The 27290-nt window shown below is 46.4% G+C and overlaps 1 protein-coding gene across 4 annotated transcripts in view; it reads left to right on the forward strand.

Moving 5' to 3' along the window:
- The window catches only part of TIMELESS (timeless circadian regulator), a 68459-nt gene that overhangs the window by 8987 nt on the left and 32182 nt on the right, over window positions 1-27290 (forward strand). For all 4 annotated transcript variants that reach the window (XR_007244127.1, XR_007244128.1, XM_048492248.1 and 1 more), the window contains exons 4-19: window positions 8024-8177; window positions 8878-8992; window positions 9773-9835; window positions 10630-10731; window positions 11353-11508; window positions 14106-14239; window positions 16253-16340; window positions 16853-17032; window positions 20193-20410; window positions 20507-20610; window positions 21529-21698; window positions 22439-22558; window positions 23531-23682; window positions 24304-24401; window positions 26298-26421; window positions 26860-27061. Coding sequence is in view for 2 of the 4 variants with exons in the window: in XM_048492248.1 (XP_048348205.1) it covers window positions 8024-8177; window positions 8878-8992; window positions 9773-9835; window positions 10630-10731; window positions 11353-11508; window positions 14106-14239; window positions 16253-16340; window positions 16853-17032; window positions 20193-20410; window positions 20507-20610; window positions 21529-21698; window positions 22439-22558; window positions 23531-23682; window positions 24304-24401; window positions 26298-26421; window positions 26860-27061 (2180 nt within the window). In the remaining 2 variants the exon portion in view is untranslated. The remainder of the gene's footprint in view (window positions 1-8023; window positions 8178-8877; window positions 8993-9772; window positions 9836-10629; window positions 10732-11352; window positions 11509-14105; window positions 14240-16252; window positions 16341-16852; window positions 17033-20192; window positions 20411-20506; window positions 20611-21528; window positions 21699-22438; window positions 22559-23530; window positions 23683-24303; window positions 24402-26297; window positions 26422-26859; window positions 27062-27290) is intronic.

The raw sequence follows: 27290 nt of genomic DNA on the forward strand, positions 1-27290 counted from the left end.
CTAGGGGTAGAGTGCAGTGTGCACTCACTGTTTTCCAGTTGGTGGTTTATATCAGTAGAAGCTCTCTTTCCATGCATATTGCATCTCTTATAAAGACAGGCAGGTTACCATTTTATGCATAATAATAAGTCGCAGCAGTCTGTTATTCTCAAAGTGATTACACTGGGAGTATGTTGAATTTAAAAATGGTAGCCAACTATTTTTTCTAGGCAATGATGAGGAATGTGTGGCACCTGGGTAGCTGTTTCTGCAATTTTGGGGCTGGATCAGTTCTGCTTAGACTATGCTTGCCAGAAAGGAGAAATCATAGAATCATAGAGTTGGAAGAGACCTCAAGGGCCATCAAGTCCAACCCCCTGCAATGCAGGAACACACAATCAAAGACCTCCTGACAGATGTCCATCAAGCCTCTCTTTAAAAACCTCCAAAGAATGAGACTCCACCACACTCCGAGGTAGTGCATTCCACTGTCGAACAGTTCTTACTGTCAGGAAGTTTTTCCTGATGTTTAGATGGAATCTCTTTTCCTTTACCTTGAACCCATTATTCCTTGTCGTAGTCTCTGGAGCAGCAGAAAACAAGCTTGCTCCCTCACCAACATGACATCCCTTCAAATATCTAAACATGTCTTTCATGTCACCTTTTAACCTTTTCTTCACCAAACTAAACATACCCAGCTCCCTAAGTCTCTCCTTGTAGGGCACAGGTGTCAAACTCGTGGCCCTCCAGATGTTATGGACTACAGTTCCCATCATCCCCCGCCAGCATGATGCTGGCAGGGGATGATGGGAACTGTAGTCCATAACATCTGGAGGGCCGCGAGTTTGACACCTAAGTTGTAGGGCATGGATTCCAGACCTTTTCCCATTTTGGTTGCCCTCCTCTGGACCCGTTTCACCTTGTCAGTAGTAGTATAAAGGAGTTATGTGGGCAGTCGAGTGGGGAAGGGAATGGGGGCTAAAACATGGTGGAGGATATGAACAAGTGAGGTGTAATAGGATGGCAAAGGGCTGATTATGAATTTCATGGGCCTTTAATTAGTTAATTACAAATTATGCTTAGCTGTCATTTGAAAACAGAACAGGGAGAATCAGCAGAGAGAGTAGATGTCACCCTCTTCCCGGTTCTACTTGTGAGTTTAAAGGAACAAAAAACCCCGAAAGCCTTGTTTTCAGCCATTCCACAGAAATCTTTACTCCGCATCTTTGCTCACGCCGTCACCATACTTCTAAAACTTGGACAAATAGGAGATCTTAGTAAATACTACTACATCTCTAAGAAACCAAACTTGTAAAATTGGTCCACAGCTGCCTTCCTCTGCACCTGACTTCCATAGTAGGTCAGAATGCAGAGTTTGTATATGTATCTCAGTGTCAAGGATTTTTGTTAGCAAGTTGGGACAGACTGAGCTCCTAGGGAGCTGCTGCCAGTTAAATTAGTGCTATAGTAGGCTAGATGGACCAACAGTCTTTGTCCAGCATCTCCTTGCTGCCTTGCAGCCCCATTCAGTCGGCTAGTCCCCCAGCTGTGGCACCACTGGTGCATTGGCCTGCTGCTCCCGAGGAGGCTTCCCAGTGGCTTGGAGAGATTTAAAATGCAAAAAAGCCCATTGGGCTTAATGGACAGTCCTAAGTTTTGGCTGCCAGTGTAACTGGGGCAACGGCTGGGTGGAAGCCAACTAGCATCAGCTCCTCCCTCGGACTTCCCCCAGTGTGGGGGTGCAGGGATTCCGGCAGACTGTTCAGCACCGTGTCCCACTGCTGGGGAGGGCTGCAGTGGCTGCGCGCAGGCGGATTCACCCCTTTGCTGGGGCAAGTGCCTCAGGGAGGGCAAATCTACTGAAGTGGCCTCGTGCAGCTCCCAATGGCAGATTTGCCCCCGCCTCACCTTTGGATGGGGTTGTTAATGTTTTTAATCCCTCTAATGTAAATTCTTTAATAGGGATATTGGTTAGTACCAGAGCATATGCTTTGCATGGAGAGAGTCCAAGGTCACTGTCTTGGCATCCCCAGTTAAAGAATTGCAGGTAGCAGGTTTTGGAAAACATCTTTTCCCCCCTGAGACCCTGGAGAACCATTGCTTACCAGGAGGGACATTATCTGGGTGGAATGGACCAGTTTGACTTGTTATAAGAGACCTTCCCATATGTTGACTTGATTCTGTTGAGCATTACTTGATGGGAATTCTGTCTCTCTTGGCTTCTGGGTGTAGTGATGCACTGCTGACCCAGCAGCACCGTGGTAGAACGTTGGGACGCCAACGGACCTACGGCCTTGCTGGTCGCACCGCACCCCCACTCCTCATCCCCCCATGAGTCACGGGTCATGAACTGTCTGGCTCAGTCACCGGGCGCAGGGACAATGGTCTTGCCCCCAGGTGAGGATTAGGCTCAGACGCTTACGCTCCTCTCCGCACGTAGCCAGGTGAGATCATGCATCACATGATGATCTCCAGGTCTCCCGGTCTCCCGCTCATCTCCCACCCACCTCCTTTACACGCCCACAATGAAACCCCACAGGTCGCGAGAGACCAGCACAGGGCAGAGTTGTCAGGATCAATGGGTCCAGCGCTTCCTGTTGCTGGCGCTTCCTCCTCGCCAGATGAAACCTCCTCCGTCGCCTATTCCTTAGCTGACGACCCCCATGGGTTGACTACAAGCTGGTGCCTAAAACCCTCGAATCCTCGAACCTCCACCCTGCTCACCGTCGCATTGAAAGGGCGGCGATACGAAGTCCCGCTGGATCGGGCGCATCCAGGGACCACCGTTTCGGTGTCGCCTTCGTCCCTCTGATCGGCGCATCCAGAGACACGCCCTAGGACACTCTCGTCACCGGACGGAACACCCGGTGAGTATGGGAGCTTGCAAAGCAGGGCTTATGACAAGCACGCTGGACGCAACTGAAAGCTTAGCGAATGCGCAGGTCCCCGTAGCAGAAGGGAGCTGCGCAAATTGGTTGAGGAGATTGAAGCTCAATGTCCATGGTGTACCCAGGGGGACATTGAATCTTAAGGACTGGTTTCATCGGCGCACTTTCGGGCACAGAGCCTCGGCCGATGTCGCTGCTACTGGCGTGGAGGCAATGTTATGTCGCCATCAGCCTGCAGACCTATGGCTCCCTTGCCGTAGGCCGCCCTCCTTTCGATCTTTCACCTTCAATTTCAACCCTGGAATTTTCTCTATCCACTAAATTGGACGCCTGTCCTCCCTGCCCCTTGCTCCTTCGCCCCATTTCAAACTCTCCTCTCGCTGCTCAGCCGCCTCCCCTTGCTCCGCCTTCATTTTCCTCGGCTACTGTGACTCCGGCTAGCGCCACGTAATGGTGGCGCTGGTTTCAAAACTCTCACAGAACGTATAGCCACTATCTGCAGAAGAAAGAAACTCCTGACGGAAGACGATGCCGGATATTCTTGCATTATGCCCCGCCCATTTCACAGATACCCCAGGGGAGGCGCTATTCATGGTTGTCGAAAGTACCGCCTTTAAACTATAACATTCCTCACTGAGCTCCGCAGCCATGCGGGACGTGGGAGTCACCAGCCCCTATGTGAGAGGCATGCTGAGGCGGGTCTAGGAATCACTTAATGGTTCCGGGACGACTGGAAGACCACCTTCCGCATGCCCTGAGCCCTGCACAATTTGTGATCTGGGAGAGCGAAGTTCGCCAGCAATGCTTTTAGCAGGGCAGCCCGGGCGGGCGCCTCTACACCGGCCAAGCACAGCTTTAATGGGCTCGATGCCTTCAGTAACCCTGCAACAATCAGATTGTCCTGCCGTGGCCACCCTCTTACGGTCGCCTCTGAATCGCTCTCTAAGCATGCTTTTGAAAGTCCCCAATACCGACAGCCAACCCAAAAGTTTTCTAGCACCGCAGAAGCCTCAAGAGTCTCTATGCTGAGTTTTGTGAACAGGCTCCAGGAGGTCCTCAAGAGGCAGGTTGACAACGAGGGAGGCCCAGAGGCGAACTCCTTAAGCTTGCCAAGGAGAACGCCTCCGCTGAGTGCCGCAGTTTATCACAGGCCTAGGAAGGGAACTCCCCGAAGCTGGCCGGCCATGCTCAAAGCTTGCCAGGATATCGGGTCCTTCCCATCAAGCCAGGCCTCTAGCCGCCAGCTTCTTCCGCCATGAGACAGCCCTCAGACGAGTGTCTCACTGCGGCAAGTGCCAGGACATTTCGAGGAATTGTAGGCCCGGGCGGGGGCTTGCCAACCTGACGGAGGAGGGTTCTCTCCCAGAGGGCTAAGACCCCAGGAAAGTCTAAGACCGGGCGCCTCCAATGCCCGCTGGGAGGGGTTCCAGGCCTGCATCTCCCTCAGCCCGGAACCAAGATCCGCACCTCAAACCCTTTCCCCGGAGCTCCCATGAGATCTTCATGCCCCAGCTCAGTATATAGTGATCCCATCCCCACGGAGACCATTGGGCTGGTCTTGCCAGCTTGCTCCCCCACGCCTATATACTCTCCTGCTCTGCTAACCCCTTCTACTTCCAAAGTCACCATGCCTCCACCAGTGCCCCTGTGAATGGTAACGCATTTCAAAAATCTCTGCAGAGTCCACAGTCACTGAATTGCAGTAAATAGAAAGAAATGCTGGACGGAAGAGGACTGCCACTTTGAACCCTCCTCAGAATGCCCCATAGCCAATCTACAGGACAATGAGGCATGGAAAGGGGAAGATGCTCGCACAATGGCCTTAAGCCAAAGGTCCCTCGTGAAGAAGAAGCCCCCTTGGCCCTCTCCAGCTGTAAGGTTCAAACCAGATCTCATAGCCTCTTGGAGCCTGTGCAAAGCCCTAAGCTCAAAGCTCCCAGTGGCAGTAAAATGCGTCAGCACCTCAGAGAGAGCAAAACTCTCAAATCAGAGCTGTAATCCTCCTCACTTTATATGTGCTCTATGCCTATGTATGTTCTGTATGTTCTGCCCCTTTCAAGAGACTCCTAAAGTTTCCCTCATAGGGATTTTTTCCCATTGCTTCTAAGCTATGCTCAGTGCTGCAATTAAAGTTTTTCTTCTTCTGATTATGTGTGCCAATGCCTTGAAAGGCTTCACTTCCCATTACAGCATCCGCCTCTTTAAAGCGGGACACAGCTCGTCGTGTTCTCTCAGGATACCGGATAACCTGCTTCAAGCCTCCATCTTAGTTTAAACCTTCAAAACTTTTCTTCAAACCTCTCCTTGAGAACCTTTTCCTTCATTCATCTGAGCCCACATTAAGGCATGCAAGTTTACATATGAAGCCAAAATCATTTTCATGCTCCCACATTCTCTGCTGCTGAGCTTCCTGGCTAGTCACAGTGCCAAGGGGTCTCTCAGCCACACCTATCTTACACAGCCTCCGGCCAGAGGGTAGGAAGCGAGCTCAAACCGCCAAAGTCCCCTTGCACGGGAGGGAAGGTAGAGCTGACTTCAGCAAACCCGCCTTCCTTTCTGCACACCCCTCCCTCTTTCTAATGGGCTGACGCACCCCACCTCTAGATCTGGGATCTGACAAAAGGTTTTTCTTGCAAAACCCCTCTCAAATTGCTCGTGTGATCAAACCTCAAGCCCAGGAACTGTTTTCTTTGCATCTTTCTCTAAATCTTTCCTATAGATGCTATATTACGATATGACTATAATTGTGAATTGTTCAAGTTGCTTTGCAAAAAACCCACACCTTAGACGGTGATTGGGATTGTTTTACAAACAAACATCCGACCATATGACTCCTCTCCTTCTCCTAAGCCTTCGCAATTCTGCCTTGTAATTCCTCTTAACGCCTTTGAATGTTGCAAGTGATCGTTAGTCGAATGGGCCAACCATGCCCTAACGAAAGCTTGGCTAAAACAACGAAAGAAAGTGGGAGAATTCCTATCGCACTCCAATCAAGGTCTCATCCAGCAGACCATATCCAAAGTACTCTTCTCTATTCTCTATCTATCAAAATTGCCCTCACTCCCACTCAGGGCTCGGCTTTCCATCGCCATCTATAAGGACTAACTCATCCAGCACTAAAACCCCTGGGAAAAGCTGCTGCTTGTCTTTTCTCTTCCATACAGGGTCTCAGCCGCCATGCCAGGCTGTGCCCCCATCCCGGAGATGGAGCTGGGTCTCCTGGAGGATCCTCGGACCCCACTCTGTCGAGGGGTCTCGGGATTGCCCCAGCCTGGGCCGAGATGGGAGGGATCTCTCTGGAGCCAGCACACCCATTCTTCCACAAGGATCACAGCCCCGCTGGGGCCACCCCTGGGGAACGGCAGCCTGGGCCAGCTGTGGCTCAGAGGTTGATGCTGTTGCTGCTCCTCATCTACAGCCGCCATTCTCTCTCCCTCTGCCTCTGGCTGAAACTTGGAATTGCAGCCAGGAACATTCCTGATAGATTAACCCTTGGAACTCTCCGCTGTTTTCAGTCATTGAATACCTTCCGTCGGAACACGCCTCTCACAACCTTGCTCGTGAGAGTCACTGAACCTGCAATGCTAAAGACTATCAGTAGCTCTCCCTACTCTTGAGAAACCCATGGACTCTAACGCCATCGCTCTGTAGCTTTGGTAGTCAAACAGCAAGAGCCATGCATTGGACAATTATGCAACCAATGGGTTGCCTTCCTTCTTTACATCTAGCCTATGTACTGTTTAGCTATGATTATTGTTTTCATTTCTTATATGATGTCGCCTATCTACAAACATGCATGTCTTGTATATATTGTTGCCAACGCAATGTCTGATGCCTTGCTCCTTTATGCCCATTGGAGCCGACCAAGGGAATTGTTGAGTACTATTAGGACCCGGGAATTGATTATTGAAGTTACTGCATGCCTTAATTTTTTGTGAAGTTATCGATTCGCTGTTGTTGCATTCCCGCCTATCTGCCTGCCAGGGACTCCCTACTGCCGTCTTCACCATTGTTTTGCATCAGGCTTCACCTGGAGCCTAAGCACCGTGTCATTCTCCCTCGACTCCCCGTGGAGTCCCCGGACTTGTTTCATGTAACACTAAGACTATCGCCTGCTCTGGCCTGTGCCCTATGTAAGTCTATCAACTCTACCTCCACAGCTCTTGGATGCCCTGGCCTCCGAGCAGCGGAACTTCGCTGTTTCTAATCTTACACCGCCATTGATTACTTATTGTTGTTGCATCACCAAGGTTAGAGAATGTAATGCCATATATGTTGCTTTAATCTCTCTGATAATTCCCAATTGATTCATATAGAAAGTGCTAATTGCTGGAAGTTGTATCTAATCTGGAAGTATGATGTTTTGCCCCATTGGTGGTCAGCCCCCTGGAGCTGGCTGCCGAGGATGGTTGGAGTGCTATTGTACAGCTCTGCATTGGTTTAATTGTGTGCCTGCTATCGTGATCTTGCTTCTGCTCAATGTGTGTCTAATATTGCCTGTAACGTGTGTAAGCCCCTAATTTCTACCACTGCAACCAAGTTCTAATGTTACACAAGCAGCTCGGTCAGCTTGACCAGACGCATGGAGGAGACAAGCCGCCCCTTTAAATCACTTCTTTAGCATTTCGGGTCCCCTTTCTAAAATGTAAAAGGAGGAGATGTAGTGATGCACTGCTGACCCAGCAGCACTGCGGTAGAACGTTAGACGCATAACGGACCTACGCCTTGCTACATCGTGACTGGCACTTCAATTCTCATCCCCATGCGTCCCGGGTCGTGAACTGTCTGGCTCAGTCACCGGGCGCAGGGCCAATGGTCTTGCCCCCAGGTGAGGATTAGCTCAGATCGCCACGCTTCCTCTCCGCGACGTAGCCAGGTGAGATCATGCATCACATGATGATCTCCCAGGTCTCCCCGTCTCCCGCTCATCTCCTACCCACCTCCTTTACACCACAATGAAACCCTAATAAAAGGTGCGAGAGACCAGCACAGGGCAGAGTTGTCAGGATCACGAAGTCCCGCGCTTCCTGTTGCTGACGCTCTCCGCCAGATGAAACCTCCTCCGCGTCTCGCCTATTCCTTAGCGACGACCCTGCGGGGTTGACTACATCTGGGTCACCCCTTTTCTCCTTCACATGTGGCTTGCATCCGTCCAGAGAGTGTGAAAGACTTGATCCGCTACCTGCGACATGAGGATGAGACTCGGGATATCCGGCAGCAGCTGGGGGCAGCCCAAATTCTCCAGAATGACCTGGTGCCAATCATTACCCAGTACCCTGAAGATAAACAACTCTTTGATGCCATTATCAGGTAACTGTGATGGAGAGAGAAATTGTATGTTTTTTACTGAATAGCATAGCTTTATCACAGTGCAGATATTATGTTATCTAATGACACGTAATGTTTCCTAGTAGCTTCATTAGATTTTAATTAGTTCCGCAAATTGTTCAGTCCCTCCGATCCTGTTTCCATACTTTTTGTAGTGTATTTGATCCAATTAAACCAAAAGCCATACAATTTTGAAAAAATATGGTTTCCTTTTTTATTAAATATTGTTAGACAAATACCTCAAAGGTTTTCATTTATTAACCTTTATCTTTATTAATGTTTTAACATTTCCCCTATTAGCGGTAACCTTTTGTGTAGTTTTGATTCAAGATAGTTACATTCTTCTATTTAATTTTTGGACAGGTTCTTTTCTTTTCTTTAAATGATGATTGACGCACTAAAGTAAGTTAGTTAGCCTATGCTCATTTTTAAATATTTCTCCCCTTGTCATCATCCTTTAGTACAGGGGTCTGCAACCTGCGGCTCTCCTGATGTTCATGGACTACAATTCCCATCAGCGCCTGCCAGCATGGCCAATTGCAGTCCATGAACATCTGGAGAGCCGCAGGTTGCAGACACCTGCTTTAGTAGAACAAGCCGTGCGATAAAATCTTCAATGCTGCCTCAAAACCTAGTTATGGTAAACCAACTTTAGTCTGAACTGAAGTTTTTTTCCTCCTAGGCTGATGGTGAATCTAACCCAGCCAGCTTTAGTTTGCTTTGGCAAACTCCCACAAGATGCCAGCTTTCGCCATCACTTCCTAGAAATAGTTTCTTATCTGCAGGCCTACAAAGAAGTAAGTGGGTCTTTCCTCCTTTGCTGCATTCCATTCATGGGCCAAAGAAATATGAAACTGCATCATGTTTTAACAGAGGAGTTTTCTGTACTCACAGAAATATGATAGGCACTGAGACCCAGCGTGGTGAGGTGGTTAAGAGCACTGTAATCTGGAGAATCGGGTTTAATCCCCCACTCCTCCACGTGGGTGGTAGACTCTTATCTGGTGAACTGAATTTGTTTCCCCACTCCTGCATTCCTGCTGGGTGACCGTGGGCTAGTCTTGGGCGGATTCCACCCAAACTTGGGCCAAAAACAGTGGTGTGAAAATGGTGTAAAAGGGTTTAAAACAGTGTAATAGGGTTTTCACACCACTGTTTTTGGTCCAGGCGGAATCCGCCACAATTTGTTCAGAACTCTCTCAGCCCTCACATGGTGTCTGTTGTGGGGAGAGGAAGGGAAAGGAATTTGTAAGCCCCTTTGAGTCTCCTTACAGGAGTGAAAGGGGGGTATAAATCCAAACTCCTCCTCCTCCTCCTCCTCCTCCTCCTTCTTCTTCTTCTTCTTCGACAGTGTTTCATTAGAAATGTTTTTTCACATCTAACTGAAGACCGCAAAAAGGGCAGAGGACCGTCAGCTTTGCAAAGTTGAGGGTTGAGGTGAGGATCATGGAGAGCTTGGGTGTGTGATACCTCATGAAGGAAGAATGTGAAGGAGAGATGTCGTTTGTGATTTTTTTTGCGCTGACAATGTGTCCTACCTTCCTGGTGACCCTAATATGATCTCTCCCTCTTCATAGGCATTTGCTAATGAGAAGGTCTTTGGGGTGCTAAGTGAGAAGCTGTATGACCTGCTGCAGCTGGTGAGTGCCGTGCCTAATCACTACCCAGAGGCGGAGCTACCAGGGGGTCAGGGAGTGCGCGTTGCACCAGGCGCGTGCCTGGGGGGGGGATCACCAAGCGCCCGCCCCTCCCCCCGCCCCTGTGACGCCCCCCCCCACTTACCTTTGTCAAAATGCAGGCTGGAGAAGCAGCCTGTTCCCTTCAGACTGAAAACGGCCTGGTGGGAACTACACTTCCCAGGAGACCTTGCAAGCCCCAGGGGCTCATGGAAAGTGTTCCCACAAGGCCATTTTCAGCCTGAAGGGAACAGACCCCTTCTCCAGCCTGCACAAAGATAAGGGGTGGGGACGGGGGGCGGGGGCAGAAAACACAGAGTGCACACCGGGCGCACTCTGGCCCAGCTATGCCTCTGTCACTACCAGAATCTACATCCAAGCAGAGGCCCAGGAAGGGAGTTGGAACTAAGGACTCCAACTGGATGTGATAGAGTCATAGGCAGAGCTGGGTTTATTTATATAAAACATTTTAATGCTTTATTTCCACCTGATGAGGGTCCCCGAAGCAGTGAACATGAAAACTCTTTAAACAGTTAAACACATTTGACATTATAAAATAATTCAGGAGGAGGGCGAATAACCGTTATTGGGAGTATGCCCACAGAAGCAAAAGTTTTCACCTGCTGGTAGAGAACATCAGTAGAGGGAGACGGGGTGCGGGGCTGTGGGTGGTGGCAGATGAAAAGCCAAAGTTTGCCTATGTTTACCTACCCAGTGGCAATTTATATAATAATCCCTCCCTTCTTCCTACCACCCAGGACTGGGAACAGCGTCAAGAAGAGGACAATTTGTTAATTGAGCGCATTCTTCTGTTGGTGCGCAACGTGCTGCATGTCCCTGCTGACCCTGATGAAGAGAAGGTATTTATATGAAGGCTGGTCCTCTGGTGTAATTAGTCAGATACTGAGCTCGAGTTGTGTATGAAAGTAATACAAATCAAACATTCAGGTTGCTCTTTTTATTGTTTCTACCATTGTTTTTGTTTCATCACAATTTCCACATTTAAACCAACACTTCCAGTTCAATGACAAGGGTGCTCATACTGCTTCTTCGGTTTCCATTCTCTTCTTGTATTTTTTTTAAAAAAGATTTTGTGACTTTCTTGTAGATTTTTGCCAGTAATAATGCTTAGGATTTCTACAGCATTGTTGCAGAGTTTGAACGCCATTGAGTGATAGCAGAAGACACGGATCTTTCCTGTGTTATCCTACCTGCATCAGTTCAGACTTGACTACAAGAAATTGGATTGGCTGGACTTTGGGTCCCATGTGATCTAACAGTTTTGCATTAGATTCCCAAGTAAATCTCTGAACAAACTCAGTTTTCTTGAAATGCAATCTGAAAATCAACAACTGGGAAAACCTCTTGTCTTTAACAAACTGCAGTATCTTAGGCATTTCCCCTTTGGTATCAACATTTCAGAGGAAAAAAGCTTTGATGTGACAGCTCCAGTTCTTAGACTTGTCTGCTTCCACCTGTAGAACATTGATGATGATGCCAACGTCCATGACCGTGTGCTGTGGGCCATACACATAAGTGGCATGGATGACCTGCTCAAATTCTTGGCCAGCTCCCAGAGCGACCAGCAGTGGAGCCTGCATGTGCTGGAGATCATCTCCCTGATGTTCCGGGACCAGGTGAGCCTGGGAAGGTGTTGGGGTTGAGAAAACTGAATTGGGAAGAGTGGCAGAAGGACCTCCTGGATTGGAGTATCTGTTGGAGAAGGGGCGCTGCTTGCAATTCCCTGTGTGAGAAGTGAAACTAAATCCTCAAAATCTTTGGCACTCAAACCTAGCATTGGATTTTGCTCTTCCATTTGTGCTATTTTGCTCTTTCATTGTGCGGAGCCAGCGTGGTGTCGTGGTTAAGAGCAGATACACTCTAATCTGGAGAACCGGGTTTGATTCCCCGCTCTGCCACCTGAGCTGTGGAGGCTTATCTGGTGAACCAGATTATCTTGTGCACTTTCAACACATGCCAGCTGGGTGACCTTGGGCTAGTCACTGTTCTTTGGAGCTTTCTCAGCCCCGCCCACCTCACAGGGTGTTTGTTGTTGCGAGGGGTGGGGAAGGGAAAGGAAATTGTAAGCCCCTTTAAGTTTCCTTACAGGAGAGAAATTGGGGGGGGGGGGGGGATAAAAATCCAAACTCTTCTTCTCCTTCTATAGCAGTCATTTGCAATTGAATTTTCCTGTATGGACAATCCAGCTGAAAATGATGGTTCTGGCACAATGAAAACAGTCTGCATTGATGTCTGATTGCAGCCTTTAAGGAAGGGTATGGATGCAAGAAGGGACATGAGAGTTTGGCTTGCATATTATTATTATTATTATTATTATTATTATTATTATTATTATTATTATTATTATTATTGGACTTGCCACTCTCTACCCTGCTCTCCCTTGTCATGGTGGACTCAAAGCAGCTTACAAAGTACAGTAACTATCATAAAATGTACACATGCATGATACATCTGATATGTACAATAAATATAAAACTGTAAAAATTTAAGGTACTTGACAACTGAAGGTGGAGCAAGACCACACTTCCCTAACCCCATAACAACGTACAGTCCCAAGCACACTTGACAGGAGGGGGAAGGAAACAAGGGGGAGGGAGAAGGAAGGGAGGCCAGTCCAGAAAAACACAAACCCCATTGCTGCCCTCAACTGTGGATCTGGCGATACAGCTGTGTCCTGCAGGCCTTGCAGAATTGAGATGTCCTGCAAGGCCCTGGTCTTGTGCGACAGAGCATTCCACCAGGCTGGAGCCAGGGCCAAAAAAGCCCTGGACCCCACTGAGGACAGCCGGACACTTTTCAGTCCAGGAATTACCAGCAAGTTGTTTCTGGCAGAGCACAGTGCTCTCCAGGGACCATGGGGCGGGGGGGGGGGGGTCTCGCAGATATTCTGGTCTCAGATTGTTAAGATTTTAAAACTAGAACTTTGAATTGGGTTCGGTACTCTGCTTGGAGCTAATGCAGCTGATAAGAATACCAGCTGAATGTGGTGTCCCTGTAAGGACCCGCAGAATTGCATTTTGTACCAGCAGGAGCTTCTGGATCAGACCCAAGGGCGGTGATCTGGAAGGGGTATAGTTGGGAGGCTTTTTGTAGGAAACAAAATAATGGTCCCTGACTTTATTGTTTTAGAAGAAGGAGAAAAGGAACAAAGATCAGATGAATTAGCAAAGGATAGGTCAATCACTGGCTATTAGCAGAGATAACGAGGAATGCAGTATTTAGGAGCAGCAGTGGCGTAGGAGGTTAAGAGCTTGTGTAGCTAATCTGGAGGAACTGGGTTTGATTCCCAGCTTCCGCCTGAGCTGTGGAGGCTTATCTGGGGAATTCAGATTAGCCTGTACACTCCCACACATGCCAGCTGGGTGACCTTGGGCTAGTCACAGCTTCTCGGAGCTCTCTCAGCCCCACCCACCTCACAGGGTGTTTGTTGTGAGGGGGGAAGGGCAAGGAGATTGTAAACCCCTTTGAATCTCCTGCAGGAGAGAAAGGGGGGATATGAATCCAAACTCTTCTTCAAACTCTTCTTCTTATGATCCGAGACAGCAGGGAAGGGTATCCTGCATGTCTGCCCTCTTAGTCACAGGCATTTGGTTGGCTACTGTTGACCAGGCTTTGAGTGAGTTTATCTAACATAGCATAGTTATTCTTCCATTTAATACTTTTCAGTTAAGACAAGCCTTCTCAAAAGGGTTGAGGCCGAAAGAAGACTGCTCTGTCTCTTTAATGCAGCCAGCATTGGTTTACTGTTTAGTTCCTTCAGTACATGGGTCTGGACAGGTGAATCAACTCCTCCTGTAGGGTCGAGACTCCCACAGAGCTGCCATCTTGGGTGCCTTTTGGAAAGGCCTTCTGCTAAGAGAGTGAAGGTGCCCGATCTCCTGCTTCGCTGCAAGCATGCTGAAAAGGAGCAGCAGGACAGAGGGTGAGGTCACATGGCAGAAAAAATTGCTCCATACCTGTGACTCTTAGCTTGTTCTCATATAGCACAGTCCTGACCCCCACTTCTTTGGTTTTGGCTTTAACGCCAATGAGGTCATAACCCTAACTCCACCCCTTCCTGTTGCATGATTCTGATGTCACATGATTTCCTTTCAAGTTTACAGTGCAGTGTCCCTGTTCAGGAAAGCATGATTACCACTGAACCGCTAGGATGCCTACCTTCTGGGGGCTGGATCAGCTGTTCTAGATTACAAGGCAGTCTGTCTCCCAACAGAACCCTGAGCAGCTGGCAACTACAGGGCAGACCCGTTCAGCCAAGGAGCGTGGGACAGACGTGGCAGAATTGGAGGCCCTGAGACAGAAGGAAATGGCTGAGAGGAAGGGCCGTATACTCCAACAAAGCAGCAGGTGAGACCTGTGCAGCTTTCTGGGGATTTGCACATTTTCCCTTCCAACATGGCCCATTGATGGGTTCACATGTACAGTTCCTTTGTGAAGCATTGTTGGCATTCGAAGAATAATTTGCTGTTTTAAAACACATTTCTAGATTTTGGGTTTTGCTAGGAGCAGTAGGCATACATGCACCTGAAGAAGCTTTGCTGGTGGGATAGAGTGATAAACTTGAAGAAAGAACAATTGTAATGGCTTGCTAAACTCCCTGGCCTTTCTCCATGTGCCTTTCTCTCCCACCTTAAATCCTGGCCATGACTGGAAAGAAGAAGAAGAAGAGGAGAAGAGTTTGGATTTATATCCCCCCTTTCTCTCCTGCAGGAGACTCACTTACAATCTCCTTGCCCTTGCTCCCTCACAACAAACACCCTGTGAGGTGGGTGGGGCTGAGAGAGCTCCGAGAAGCTGTGACTAGCCCAAGGTCACCCAGCTGGCGTGTGTGGAAGTGTACAGGCTAATCTGAATTCCCCAGATAAGCCTCCACAGCTCAGGCGGCAGAGCGGGGAATCAAACCTGGTTCCTCCAGATTAGATACACAAGCTCTTAACCTCCTACGCCACTGCTGAATTCAGTTTAATTCAGAATATGGAGAACCCAGGTTGAAAATTGTTTTGATTAGAAACTTCCAATTGTTCAGTAAACTCAGTAACATTTGTACCTCATTCCAAGCCCCATCAGTTCTTGTGCACTTAATCCACTGCTTCAAGGAGAATCAGAGCCACTGCTACCATGTATCCATTGTGTTTCCCATGTGTGAAAGTGTGAATTGGCCCTTGGGTCCTCTGAACTCCCATTAGGTGTCTCTAGCTGTGCACCTCTTCCCATCCTACTCAGTACTCCTGGACAATTTGAAAGTGTGTCCCAAAGTCCTCTCAGGCAGTACAAAGAATTCTGGAGTGAACTCTACCTTTTGTGCAGCTGGCCCAAGCTGCCTTCTCTCCTGTTCTCTGTGGAGGTGGGATGAGGGTTCCTGTGCCAACAGGTACGTGGGAGGGAGTAGAAGTGCCCCTCCAACTATTAACATCCATTCACATCGGTTTGAGACCTTGATTAATTGCCAGTCAGAGTTCCATACACTTCCCTTTCTCCACTGGGTTCCGTCCTTGCCTTCTGCACTAAGTAAATCAACAAACTCTTTGAAACCCCAAAGCCTCAACTGAAGTCAGTGTGTGCAAAATATTTTGCTTCACACATTTTAGAGTGTAGAATTTCTTCGGCATCAATTAAGGATGTATTTTGAATGCAGAGTATTCATGTTTATGTTAAATCCGGGAACATTTGGGACTAGATTCTATTTTTATTTCCTATTATGGAGTTCTAGTATTTTGCTTCTGAGATAGCAAAAGCAAAGGTGACACAGTTGGGGATTATGGGGAGCAAGCTATTTGCCGATGGACACATCACAAAGTCCTTGTGGTCACCAGATGTGTTTTGATCAGATGTGTTTGGAACTTAATTTTGAGGCACAGCTGGGCCCCACTCAGATCAGGACAATGGGCAAGGGGGCTGAAGCCTTCTCCCCCCACTTCATTTTTCTGACCATTTGTCCTGTAGAGGAATGTTATGCATAGGTATCAATTTATGCAAATTTCACCAATAGAAAGTGGATTTCTGGGGCCATTTCAAGATGATAAAGCAGTTCTGTGGGAGGGGCTTAAGTCTCCTCTCCCTTTTTGCCATGTCCTGAACTAAAGCCCCTAATGTGGGACCCCAGGTGCACATCTGATCGAAACATGTCTGGCGGCCTGGAGGGTAGTGTAGCATGTCCCCAAAGACATAAAAAAGGTCAGGGCCTTGCTGAGGACAGTGGACATTAAACAAAAAGATTTTTGATTTGAAGGGCGAGTGCGAACAAGTGCTTCCTAACCATTTTTTGATATGTTCCTTCCTCAAATATTTCATTCCAAAGACATTGTTCTCCTCACGGATATTTACATCCTGATCCCTATTTATTTCGTTCTGTCTCTTTAGGCACTCTCGTTTTGGTGGCTGTTATGTCATTGAGGGCTTGAAGTCTATTGGCGACAGAGATGTTGTCTTGCACAAGGGCATACACAATGTAAGTTGCTGAAAACCCACTATGTACAGGACTCCTGGTGACCAGGATTTTGCTGCTCTTTGAAGTGGTGACCAAAATGGTAACATCCCTTTTTATGTCACCTCTTCTGGGGTGACCCTAAAGCCACTACTGTAGCCACTGCTGCCAGACCCTTGGAAATAAGTCCTGCCTATAAGGAGCTGCTGCTTTCCGTTTTCCAGACTTACTCCTCTGACAACCTCTGGATCCTTGGTGGCAGCTAGAGAGGTCGCGCTTGCTGGCCCCAGCCTCCACTCAACAACCAGCAATCTCGGGTTGCCAGGTCCCCGAGTCTTGGACTCTGTTTTAAGAGCCTTACAGTCTCTTTTACACTCCTTCCTGGATTCCTTTCTGGTCCCTCCATCCAGATCGGTTGGAACAAACTAGATTAATATAGACAAGAAAGGAGAGCTGGTAATGGGGCAGAAGAGGAGCAAGATAGGAGAAGCAGTGCCAGTGTCATTCCTCATATGATGTCTTTCTGTCCTGACCAGTTGAAGAACTATACCCATGATCTAGGGAAGGGGGTGCAGCGAGTGCCAAAGAGACAGCAGCGAGCCCATGACTACGGGGGAACCCTTCGCCGCTCAGCCCTCAGTGTACGCATCTTCCTCAAGGACTTCTGCAAGGACTTCTTGGAGAACTGCTACAACCGCCTCATGTATCTGGTCAAGGTGAGGGCAAGGTCTAAATCAGGGGTCAGGAACCTTTTACACTCAAGGAGCCATTTGGACCCATTTTCCCTGGAAAAGAAAACTCATGGAGCCGCAGATACTTTTTTACATTTAAAATGAAGATAGCACTGTGTATTTTGGTTTTTTACCTTTACGCTTTGTATAAAACAATTATAGTGTGTTGCTTATGAAATCCATTAAGTGCTACAGAGAAAATAATATTTTATACGATCTGAAGAGAAACCAGAGTTTAAATAATATTTTATTTATGTGATCAAGGTGTCTTCCCTGTCAGGTAAGTATAATTATTTATGTAAAGAACACATTTTGAACTCTTAAAAAAATAACCAAAAAAACACGTGGAGTTGAAGGTCTCTTTCAAATGAATTAAAAAGCTGAACTTAAATTATCCACTTAAATTATCAAAAAGGAGCCAGTATTTTTTTTAAAAAATGTTTTCTGCACTAAAAATTGATGGTATGAGTATCAACTGAGGCAGTTTGGCTTTAGAAGGAAACTATGTTATACTAACTAGGATCAGAAATTTCATGTAGATTGAAGGTAAAGTCTGCGAGAGGATGGGGCTGGGAAGAAGAAGGATCTCAGCAGAGTATAATTCCATGAAGTAGTTCACTGCAAGGAAACTGATTTCCGTAGTTTGAAGACCCATTGTGATTTCAGGAAATCTCCAGGCCCCACTTGGAGGTTGGTAGGCTAAATTGCTGCTATATTATATGGCAATAGGCCACTTTGTTGCAGAGGTGCAAAGAAAAATGTCAGCCAAAATGCCTACCCTTCAGCATTGTAAATATTAAAGAATGCCACATCCAAACTCCATGGAATTCTGCCTGTGTAGAACTGCCCCCCACAGCCTGCCTGACATGGGCTTCTGAAGCAGGCTATTAATGCATCAGACATAACAATTTCCTTGTTTAGAAGTGTACATTAGAACATTGGTGCCTCAAAGGAGCTGACTGCATCTATTATAGCAGTACTGCAACTCAAACACATTCAGCAACATTTGCAAATGTGTGCTGGGAGAAAGGAAAGCAGGCTATATCAAGCTACATCCATTACTCACAGTGGATGCCACAGGTGGAGCCAGGAGTCTCAGGGTTTGAATTTGGCTCTTGCTGTATTTTAATTGCAGGCATCCTGGGCGGCTCCCATTCCATTCAAACACACACACAACCCCCCAGGAGTCTCAGGGTGTGTGAAAGGAGCTTAACTTGCCTTGCAGTTCAGCTCCGCCGGCAGCAAAGACACGCCCACTCCGCCCTCCGATCTCCCGGGGCGTATCTTTGCAGCCTCCGGGAGCTGAACAGCAAGGGAAGGGAAGCTCCCTGCAGTCACCCTGGGCCGCTTCCATTCCATTTACACACACACACACAACCCCTTTACGAGTCTCAGGGAGCATGCAAGGGGCTTCCCTTGCCTTGCAGTTCAGCTCCAGCCGGCAGCAAAGACACGCCCACTCCGCCCTCCGATCTCCCTGGGCGTGTCTTTCCAGCCGCCGGGAGCTGAACATCAAGGCAAGGGAAGCTCCCTGCATGCACCCTGGGCGGCTCTGGGTGGAACTGCCTCTGCGGGCAGCGGCGGCATTGCGGCTGCCCGAGCGGGACAGCACGACCGGTCCCAATGTCCCACCACTTCGCTTCAGCGGGTGGGAAGCCATGTGGAGCCGCAGAAGAAGTGTTAAAGAGCCGCTTGCGGCTCCAGAGCCGCAGGTTCCCGACCCCTGGTCTAAATCCTACGTGGTGCCTAAAGTTTACCAAAAGTGGAGTGTCCTGAAAGTAAATGGTTTAGAGCATAGGTGTCAAACTCAGGCCCTCCAGAAGTTCATGGACTACAGTTCCCAGCAGCCCCTGCTAATATGGCCAATTGGGCCTGCTGGCATGGACTGATGGGAATTGTAGTCCGTCCACACCTGGAGGGCCTGAGTTTGACACCTGTGATTTAGAGGAAGAGAGGATGCTGGTGATACCTGAAGGTACTGTGATGCCTCTGGATATTTGTTCCTGACAACCAGTATGTACTTGACCACAGTTGGGCCTGACAAAGATTTTATCTTTTCTGTTCTGTTGGCTGTCGATGTCTCAGGCACTGCAGGCAAACTGTGATCAGGCAGTACCTAAGCGGTCTTCTCATTCCTCCACTCCAGTTCTTAGAATTAGGACCACCTAATTTGCTATGTCGCATCCGCATTCATGGAAAGTGTTGCTTACTGTGGCAGGAAGAACTGTGGCTTCTGCAAATCCCCCTTTGCTTACAAGGCAGAATTCGAGGCCCAGATCGTGGTTGTCAGTTCCTGTTTGCCGTTTGCATGTCATTGCAAAGTTGAGGCAGTCTGCCAAGGCAAAAGTCTTGATGACCTGTTCCCAGGAGAACACAGCAGTAGTTCTTACTAAAGGAAAGGAGATTGGTTTTTTTTTAAAAAAAAACTCCTCCTAGAATTTAGAGATGTAGAAACCCTTTGGAAGGAAGTAATAATTTGAATACCTGGCCAAGAATTTGTCATTTCAGTATTCTAGGCTTTCATTCTCTTTTCCTTATAACTGTTGTAAAATTTCATGTGGGTTGAGGTGAGTTAGTTTTGAGAAAGCTTAACAATGTTTACGTTAACTAATGACATCTTCTAAGTTATATACCACCAAACATTGGATGTTTGGTGGTAGATAACTCTGGTTATAAATACATTCAGTGTCCTGTGCAAAACCTGTTGTCCCTCCTTGAATTTTTGTGTTCCCTAACATTTGCCTCTGTAGTTTATCTGTAAATAGCAGACTTTGTGCCATAAACTGACAAATTGTCAGGCCCATTAGTATATTTAGTGTGTTCTGGGGGGTACCACTTCTGAGCCTCAAGTAAATTCAGGACTGAGGATGTTCTCTGATCTATCTTCATTTTATTTTTGTTTCTCTCGCCCTTGTCAAAAATGCTTCCTTCCACAAAATGGTAAAAATTGTGCGAAGGAAGCATAAACTCTGCATCCTTGGTGGGTTTTTTTGGTATAATAGTTGGGCTACAACTGTATCAAATCTGAATACATTTTGGTGTGCAGTTTATAAGGCCAAAACGGAACACTAAAGCAAAGAGGGCTGTAGAATTGGCAGCTCCCCTTCAATGTGCTCTCTCCCTTTCCCGCTCTCTCCTTTCCCAGGATCATCTAATCAGAGAGAAGGCTCAGCAGCATGACGAGACCTACTACCTTTGGGCCGTGGCTTTTTTCATGGCTTTCAACCGGGCTTCCTGTTTCCATCCTGAGTTGATTTCGGAGACTGTTTCGGTCCGGGCCTTCCACTTCATCGAGCAGAGTCTGACCAACTACTATGAAATGATGCTTGTGGATAAGGAGGCGGCTACATCTTGGTCCAGAAGGTAAAGCAGAAAACATTTTGCTGCCTTTCTTCTCACTTCCTTGTACAAAGCCAAAGATACTTTTTGTCTCATGTCCATCGTTTTCTCATCTCCCAGAATGCATCTGGCCCTGAAGGCCTACCAGGAGTTGTTGATGACCATGCACGAAATGGATCGTTCTCAAGAAGAAGCTGTGCGTAACAGCAGCCATATTCTCAAGAGTAAGGGTTTTAAAAAGTTATAAGCAAAACCATACTAAATGTACGTTGCAGTGCAGGCCATGAGAGGTCTAGAAGATTGCTCTAGTTGCTGCCATTGTGTTTATTTGTTTCATATGAAAAATTTATGTGCTGCCTGCCTAGAGTAAAAGGAACCCAATAAAAATCTTAAAATGACATTGTAAGAAATTATAACAAAGCAAGTCTTTAAAAACAAAGAGCATAAGAAACAGCAGAAAATACTGATTTTGGTGAGTTTTCCTGACCGTATGGCCGTGGTCTGGTGGATCTTGTTCCTAACGTTTTGCCTGCATCTGTGGCTGGCATCTTCAGAGGTGTATCACAGAGAGAAGTCACAGAGATGACACAGTGCGTAACAGACTTCCCTATGAAGATGCCAGCTACAGATGCAGGCGAAACGTTAGGAACAAGATCCACCAGAGCACGGCCACACAGCCCGGAAAACCCACCAGAACCAGTTGAATCTGGCCGTGAAAGCCTTCGACAATACAGCAGAAAATAATTTGGCAGCCTGAAATGATATTCATAAAACAAGCGAGAAGTGGATCATAGAAACAACTGAACCTCTCAGTGAAAAGCCTGAACAAAAAGAATTGTTTTGTCCTGACAACTAAAGGAACAATACGGTGATGAGCAGGACATTCCAAAGACAGGTTTCCACTACTGTATCTGCACCTGCCCTACTTCCCACTTATCCTCTGCAAGCAGGGGCAGAGATAGCAGGGACTGGGAGGAGTATCTTAGGTAGTAGAGTAGACTGGACAAGATGGGAGAGGCAACCTTACCAATAGGAAAATGCTCAGGACCCTCCTCACCAGTCTTTACTACTGTCCTTCTCGGACTAGGATTACGCTATGTTTTGATAGTTAATAAATTCTCTTCTTCCTCCTCCCCTACCAGATAACATTTTCTACCAGATGGAATATCGTGAGCTTTTCCTCACCCTCTTCCGTAAGTTTGATGAGAGAAAGCAGCCCAGGTCATTCCTAAAAGACTTGGTGGAAACCACTCACCTTTTCTTGAAGATGCTGGAGAGATTTTGCAAAGGGAGGAACAATGTAATGGTCCAGGTATTTTGGAGCCCTTTCTATGTCCTTCCCATTTTGGTGGGCAAATGTCTCTGGTGGGCAAAGGCCTCAGTTCTAGTTCATTCTCTTGGGCAACTTTCTCAGTATCATGCCAATAGGTGACTGTACAGCAGCCGCGCTCAAAAATTGAGAGTCAAGGTTTAGGCTAGCAAAATTGCTCTCTCCTAAGATCCAAGGCTGACTCACAGAATTGTCTCTGATATTAATACATTGATACCCCATACCCTGACGTGGCTGTTAAAATCTTGCAATGAGGAACAACTGAAGTGCAAAAGAGGCAAAATAAACAATCAGAATCTGTTCAAAATAGTCAGACTTGCAGGAATAGTGAGAACATCTAGAGCTGTTCCTTATTAAAATGTTCTAAACCAAAGGTCTTTGGAAAAAATATATGAATTTATATTTATTCTCCCCATTTTATAACTTGTGTTTTGATTTTTGTGTTGCTCAGTTAAGCAACATAATTCTACCTACATCATTCAGTTAGAACTGAGAGTCACAACCAAAACAACTGTCTGATAAGAATATCAGGTCTTTTTTTGCAGTCTGAGCTGGGTATCTTTAGAGCCATTACTCTGAAGTTCCTGATATCTCTCACTTCCTGATTTCACCTATCTAGTGGATTATATTTTTAGATACAACATATTGGGGGCTCTACCCGCCTGTCAATGTTCTGTTCTCCCGAAGCTTTCTCTAAATATAAAATTATTGCTTTGCTGCAGAGCAAGAAGACCAAGCGGAGAAAAAAGCCGCAAACTTGCCGCACCTTGCAGCCCCGAACTCCTGAAGAGCTGAACCAAATGTGGCCAAAGCTGGTCGAGCATCTCAGTAAATGCACACAGGTAGAATGATAATGAAGATGGAGGGGAGAGATTAGGATTGGTGCAGGAGCCAATTGTTCAGGAAAGGTGGAAACAGAATCCCGAAGTGTCTTTTTAGCAGTTGTCAGAGCTTTGCTTTGTGTTGAAGCATGCAACTTTCTCAGTCATATTTCCAGAACTGATGTTATTCAAAGCAAAATAAAATTTTGGTTTTAACTACAAAGACTGTTTGCAGACAGAAATCAGTAATGTGAGTCAATGAATGCCTGTTTAGGGTAACTTAGCAAATTTTGATCATAAAGAAACATGTAGGCATGTACTGTACAGGCAGTAGAATTGTTCTTTTCCTTTTAGAATCTTTAGTCTTCATCTGCATACAGTCTTAAATAAATCTACAATAGCAAAAGGGACTGTTTTTCTAGAATGCTGCAAGACAACTCAATTTTGGTTTGATAGTAATGCCTAAATGATGTGATTCCTAGGATGGTGACCATTCTGAAACTGTTGACAAATGGAACACTCCTGTCTTCTAGCTTTCTTTCTCCTGTTTCCAGAGTCATCATTTCTTTAAAGAGTTCTAATAGTGGCAGTTATGATATTGGTTCAACAATTACACAATGTCCTTGGTTGAGAGTAGTTCCATGAGGATGCTTTATAATAAGCATTTGTCCTTCTTTTTCCTGCATCAAACCCATTTTGATTCTTCTTTTAAAAATTGAATCCCCCTTTTAAATTGCTGAGATTTTGGGGCATCCTTCTTTCATAAATTTCATAAATGGGTGAGCAGACATGGAACCTGGACCCTTTGAAATATTCTTATGACTGAGTGAACACTTATGGAATCATCTTGAGTGACTGGATAAGTCGGTATGGACTGTGGGGGTGAAGTAGAAAAATGCTTATGCAAATCAGCATTTCATCCTTCCGCTCTGAAGATTCTTGATGCATCCTCTTCCTTCTTTGAGATTCATGCAGCATCTCTTCTTCCACCAGGGTTCTGAGCCTCTTCCAGAGGATGTGGTCCCCTTTGATGCAGCATCAGAAGTTCCAATGGAGGAACAGCGAGCTGAGGCCATGGTACGGATCCAGGACAGCCTACTGGCTGGTCGAGTACCTGAAGCACTGTCCCTCTTGCATTCAGCTAGGTAAGAAAGCAGCTTCAAGGTGTCTCAGTGCTTTTAGAAGCCTATTGGCCTTTATGCTACTTTAAGGAGGATTGTGAGCCAAGCATGACCTTCAGAGAACTTCAGGAAGCCCTGCTTCTTAGCTGAAGCCAAGACAACTACCGAGAAGGCAGCTCTGTTCCCTGCCCCCTCTTGTGCCAGTGGATGGGAGGAATCCCCTGTCACTAGAAATCCTCTGTCACTAGAAATCCTCCTCTGTATGAGGGCAAACTTCAAAGTGCAATCATTTTATCCCAGCACAATCCAGAAATTGGGTTGGATTCTGTAGATGATAATCCTTAAGAGTGATAGGTTGATCAGGAACAAAACCACAAAGTGCTGGAGTCCTCACAACCTAGGGTAACATGCTACCGCCAGTTCCCTTACTTACCCACCAACCAGTGACCAAGGAACTAAGTTTCCAAAAGTCAACTGGGCCAGGTGTAACACTTGCTAGGAGAGTTCCCAATTTGTGTTGGCCAAACAAAGTATATTTTGTTTATAACTTGCCCTTTTTCAGTGCTCAACATCTAAGGTGAGAGAAATACTAGCCTACTCCTGCTATTATCAACTAATCCTCCCATGTCTGTTCTGTCCCCTCAGAGAGGTATGGCCGGAAGGGGATGTTTTTGGATCTCCAAGCCTTGCTCCAGATGAAGAAGTTGAGCTGCTGAAACATATCTTTTTTGCCAACCTCCCTCGTGAGTAACCACACTCGGTATATGACGGTCAACAGGTTTATTTATATATATAATCCTGTAAGCAGAGTAACGAGCAGAATGTAGCTTTGTATGCCACTTTAAAATAAGAACAGTTATCTTGGTAAAGATCAGCCTTTTTACTTCAGATATCATAAACTTTACTTGTACTGAGAAAAAGAGACTATATACATATAACAAAGTATCATTTATACATTGATACATTCACAGTTCATCATTTGGTTACAAATTGATTACCATAACAAATATTGTTTACAATATTAAACATTCAGTCAGAGGCTTTTATATGGCTTTGGTTAACAGAACACTTAACAACATCTTTCCTCAGCAGAGACAGAGAACTAACTGTCACTTTTAGAATGTTCGCTGAGCTCTCCCAGAATTCCCTGCAGCTGCATGCAAGGCTGTCATATCCAACAGTATATGGGTAGAGTAGAGCAGGAACGGGGAGAGTCAGACATAGCTGCTAGGGATTCCTAGGTATCTTTTTGCTGTTCTCTAGTACTGACCTATGAGAGCCAGCATGATGTAATGGTTAGAGTGTCAGACTAGGATGTGGGGCACCCAGATTTGAATCCCCACTCTGCCATGGAAGCTCACAGAATGCTGTGAGGACAAAATAGAGAATGGGAGAATGTTGCAAACTACTTTGGGTCCTTATTGCAGAGAAAAGTGGGGTTTAAATGGAATTAAATGAATAGTGTTCCACTGGCATTGGTGGCTTCGCGGGTTGATCTGTACAGCAAAGTGGTCTTTGGGTCTCTTCCATTTGTTTTCCATCTGCCTTCCCCTTTCCAAAAATAATAGTACACAGTCACTTGCATAGTTGCTCCATTACAAAATCTTCATATTCTCCCTTGTAGGTCGCCTGTGTTAATTTTCTATGGTTTTCGTTTTCCTTGTGCGTGCCCTTAAATGTCTTTTTGTAAACTGCTTTTGAGTGTAGGAGAGGAGGTGTTTAAACATTTTAAATAACCATAACGTCGGTACATTTGTGGGGGTGTAAAGAAGGGTCAGGATAGAAGTTGACTGTCAGTTCATAGAGACCTGGTTTCTCACAGGTCTTTAATTCATTTCTAGTAGTTACACAGCTTCTGAAATATGTTCAAGCTGTAAAAAAAAAGGTCTTTGGGCAGATGTTGTAATTGAGTGTGGACAAGACCAGCTCAACACAGTTTACTTCACCTTGTCTCACCAAAAGTTGGAAGTTTAATTGTGGCCAAATACCCCTGTTCTTCTTGTGGAAAGATCCGCTTGTAGGTCTGCTCCTGAAGAGCCACGCTTTCAGTGGAGCATTCCTCAGGAAAAAGAGGGGTATTTGGCCACAATTGAACTTCTGTCTTTCGGTGTGACAAGGTATACCACAAGTGGGGTGAGCACTGCGCAGAAGTCACTTCCCGGGTTGTTGCTGCCTGGATCCAAAAATTGTCTGTCTTACTGCTGGGCAGCAGCAAATAATGCATTAAACACAACAGTATCCCCCAGTTTTGGATAACGTGAAGGGCTTCTTTCTTTTCAGTCGCCTGTGGTACCTGTGGGTGTTATGGCATGCCCCAACATTTTCTCTGGTGCTTTACCAAGTGTTTTTAGAAAGTAGGTGGGCCCAGATGTGAGGCTGTTCTGATTGGCCATTGAAGATTTGATTGGTTGTGCAGATTTTTAAAAACATTGCTCTGGCAGTGGCTCCAACCACTGGAGCACAAGAATCTTTATCGTGTGACTGAAAGAAAGCAGTGGCAGACGTTTTGTGCCTGTGTCAGAATCCCAAAGGTGTCCACAGGGTCAAAAAGGTTTAGTAGTCAGGACATAGTATCATTTGAATGGTACGGGTAAACACAGTATTGTGTTGATGTTATGCGTCTCTTCTGATGTACGCAGGGCAAGCAGCCCCTGAGCCAGATGAACCTGAAGAGGCAGCTGAGGAAGAAGAGATTGCTGAGGAAGAGCTGGCATCTGTGCAAGTATCAGAGAAGGAGTTCAGCTTCCTGGACTACCTGAAGCGGTATGCAGGTTTTGAGGTGCATGTACATCATGTGCCTCATTTCTGTCCTCTCATGTCCTATTTGTTTGAAGATTTTAAAATGTCAAAAATCTTTCTTATACCAGCGACTCTTTGCATTCTTATACCAGCTACTCTAGTGTATCCTTCTCCAATCTGTTTTTGGTGTTGTCTTTGCCACCTTAAATGCTGTACAGAAACTTCCTAGAACCGTGGTGGCAAAACTATGGCAAACCAATTGGCCATGCTGGCAGGGGCTGATGGGAATTGTAGTCCATGAACATCTGGAGTGCCATAGGTTTGCCACCACTGTCCTAGAAGAATGAAATCTGAAGTTTCATATGAAGTTGAATCCTGTGTCTAGTATCATTATATTCTCTCAAGGAATTTTGTAGCTTTCTTAATGTTGAGCATGTCTTGTGTGTGTATCCACGAGTGCAGGTTTGCTAGCGCTAATGTGGTCAAGGCCTACGCCCTTCTTTTCAAGAACTACCAGCAGAACAGCACCCACACCAACCACTGTGTGGTGAAGATGCTGCACCGCATTGCCCATGATCTCAAGATGGAGGCACTGCTGTTCCAGCTTTCCATCTTCTGCCTCTTCAACCAACTCCTCAGTGATCCTGCCTCTGAAGCTTACAAGGTGAGAGCCCTATTAGAGTTATGAGAGTTTGGGTCAGTTTTCCTGTGTGATTGGAAATTCCAATTAAAAGGTCGCAGCCAGGCGGTGGTGGTTGAACTTTTAAAATTTATAATCTGTTTCATTCTATCACTCAAAGCCGCTGACAGTTTCTTCAAAACATAACCACTTATGTATCACAGTAGATACGTGAATACAGCCAACACAACTGTATAGGTTTGGTAAATGCATT

Source organism: Sphaerodactylus townsendi, linkage group LG03, assembly GCF_021028975.2.
Source record: "Sphaerodactylus townsendi isolate TG3544 linkage group LG03, MPM_Stown_v2.3, whole genome shotgun sequence".
In the NCBI taxonomy this organism is placed as follows: Eukaryota; Metazoa; Chordata; class Lepidosauria; order Squamata; family Sphaerodactylidae; genus Sphaerodactylus; species Sphaerodactylus townsendi.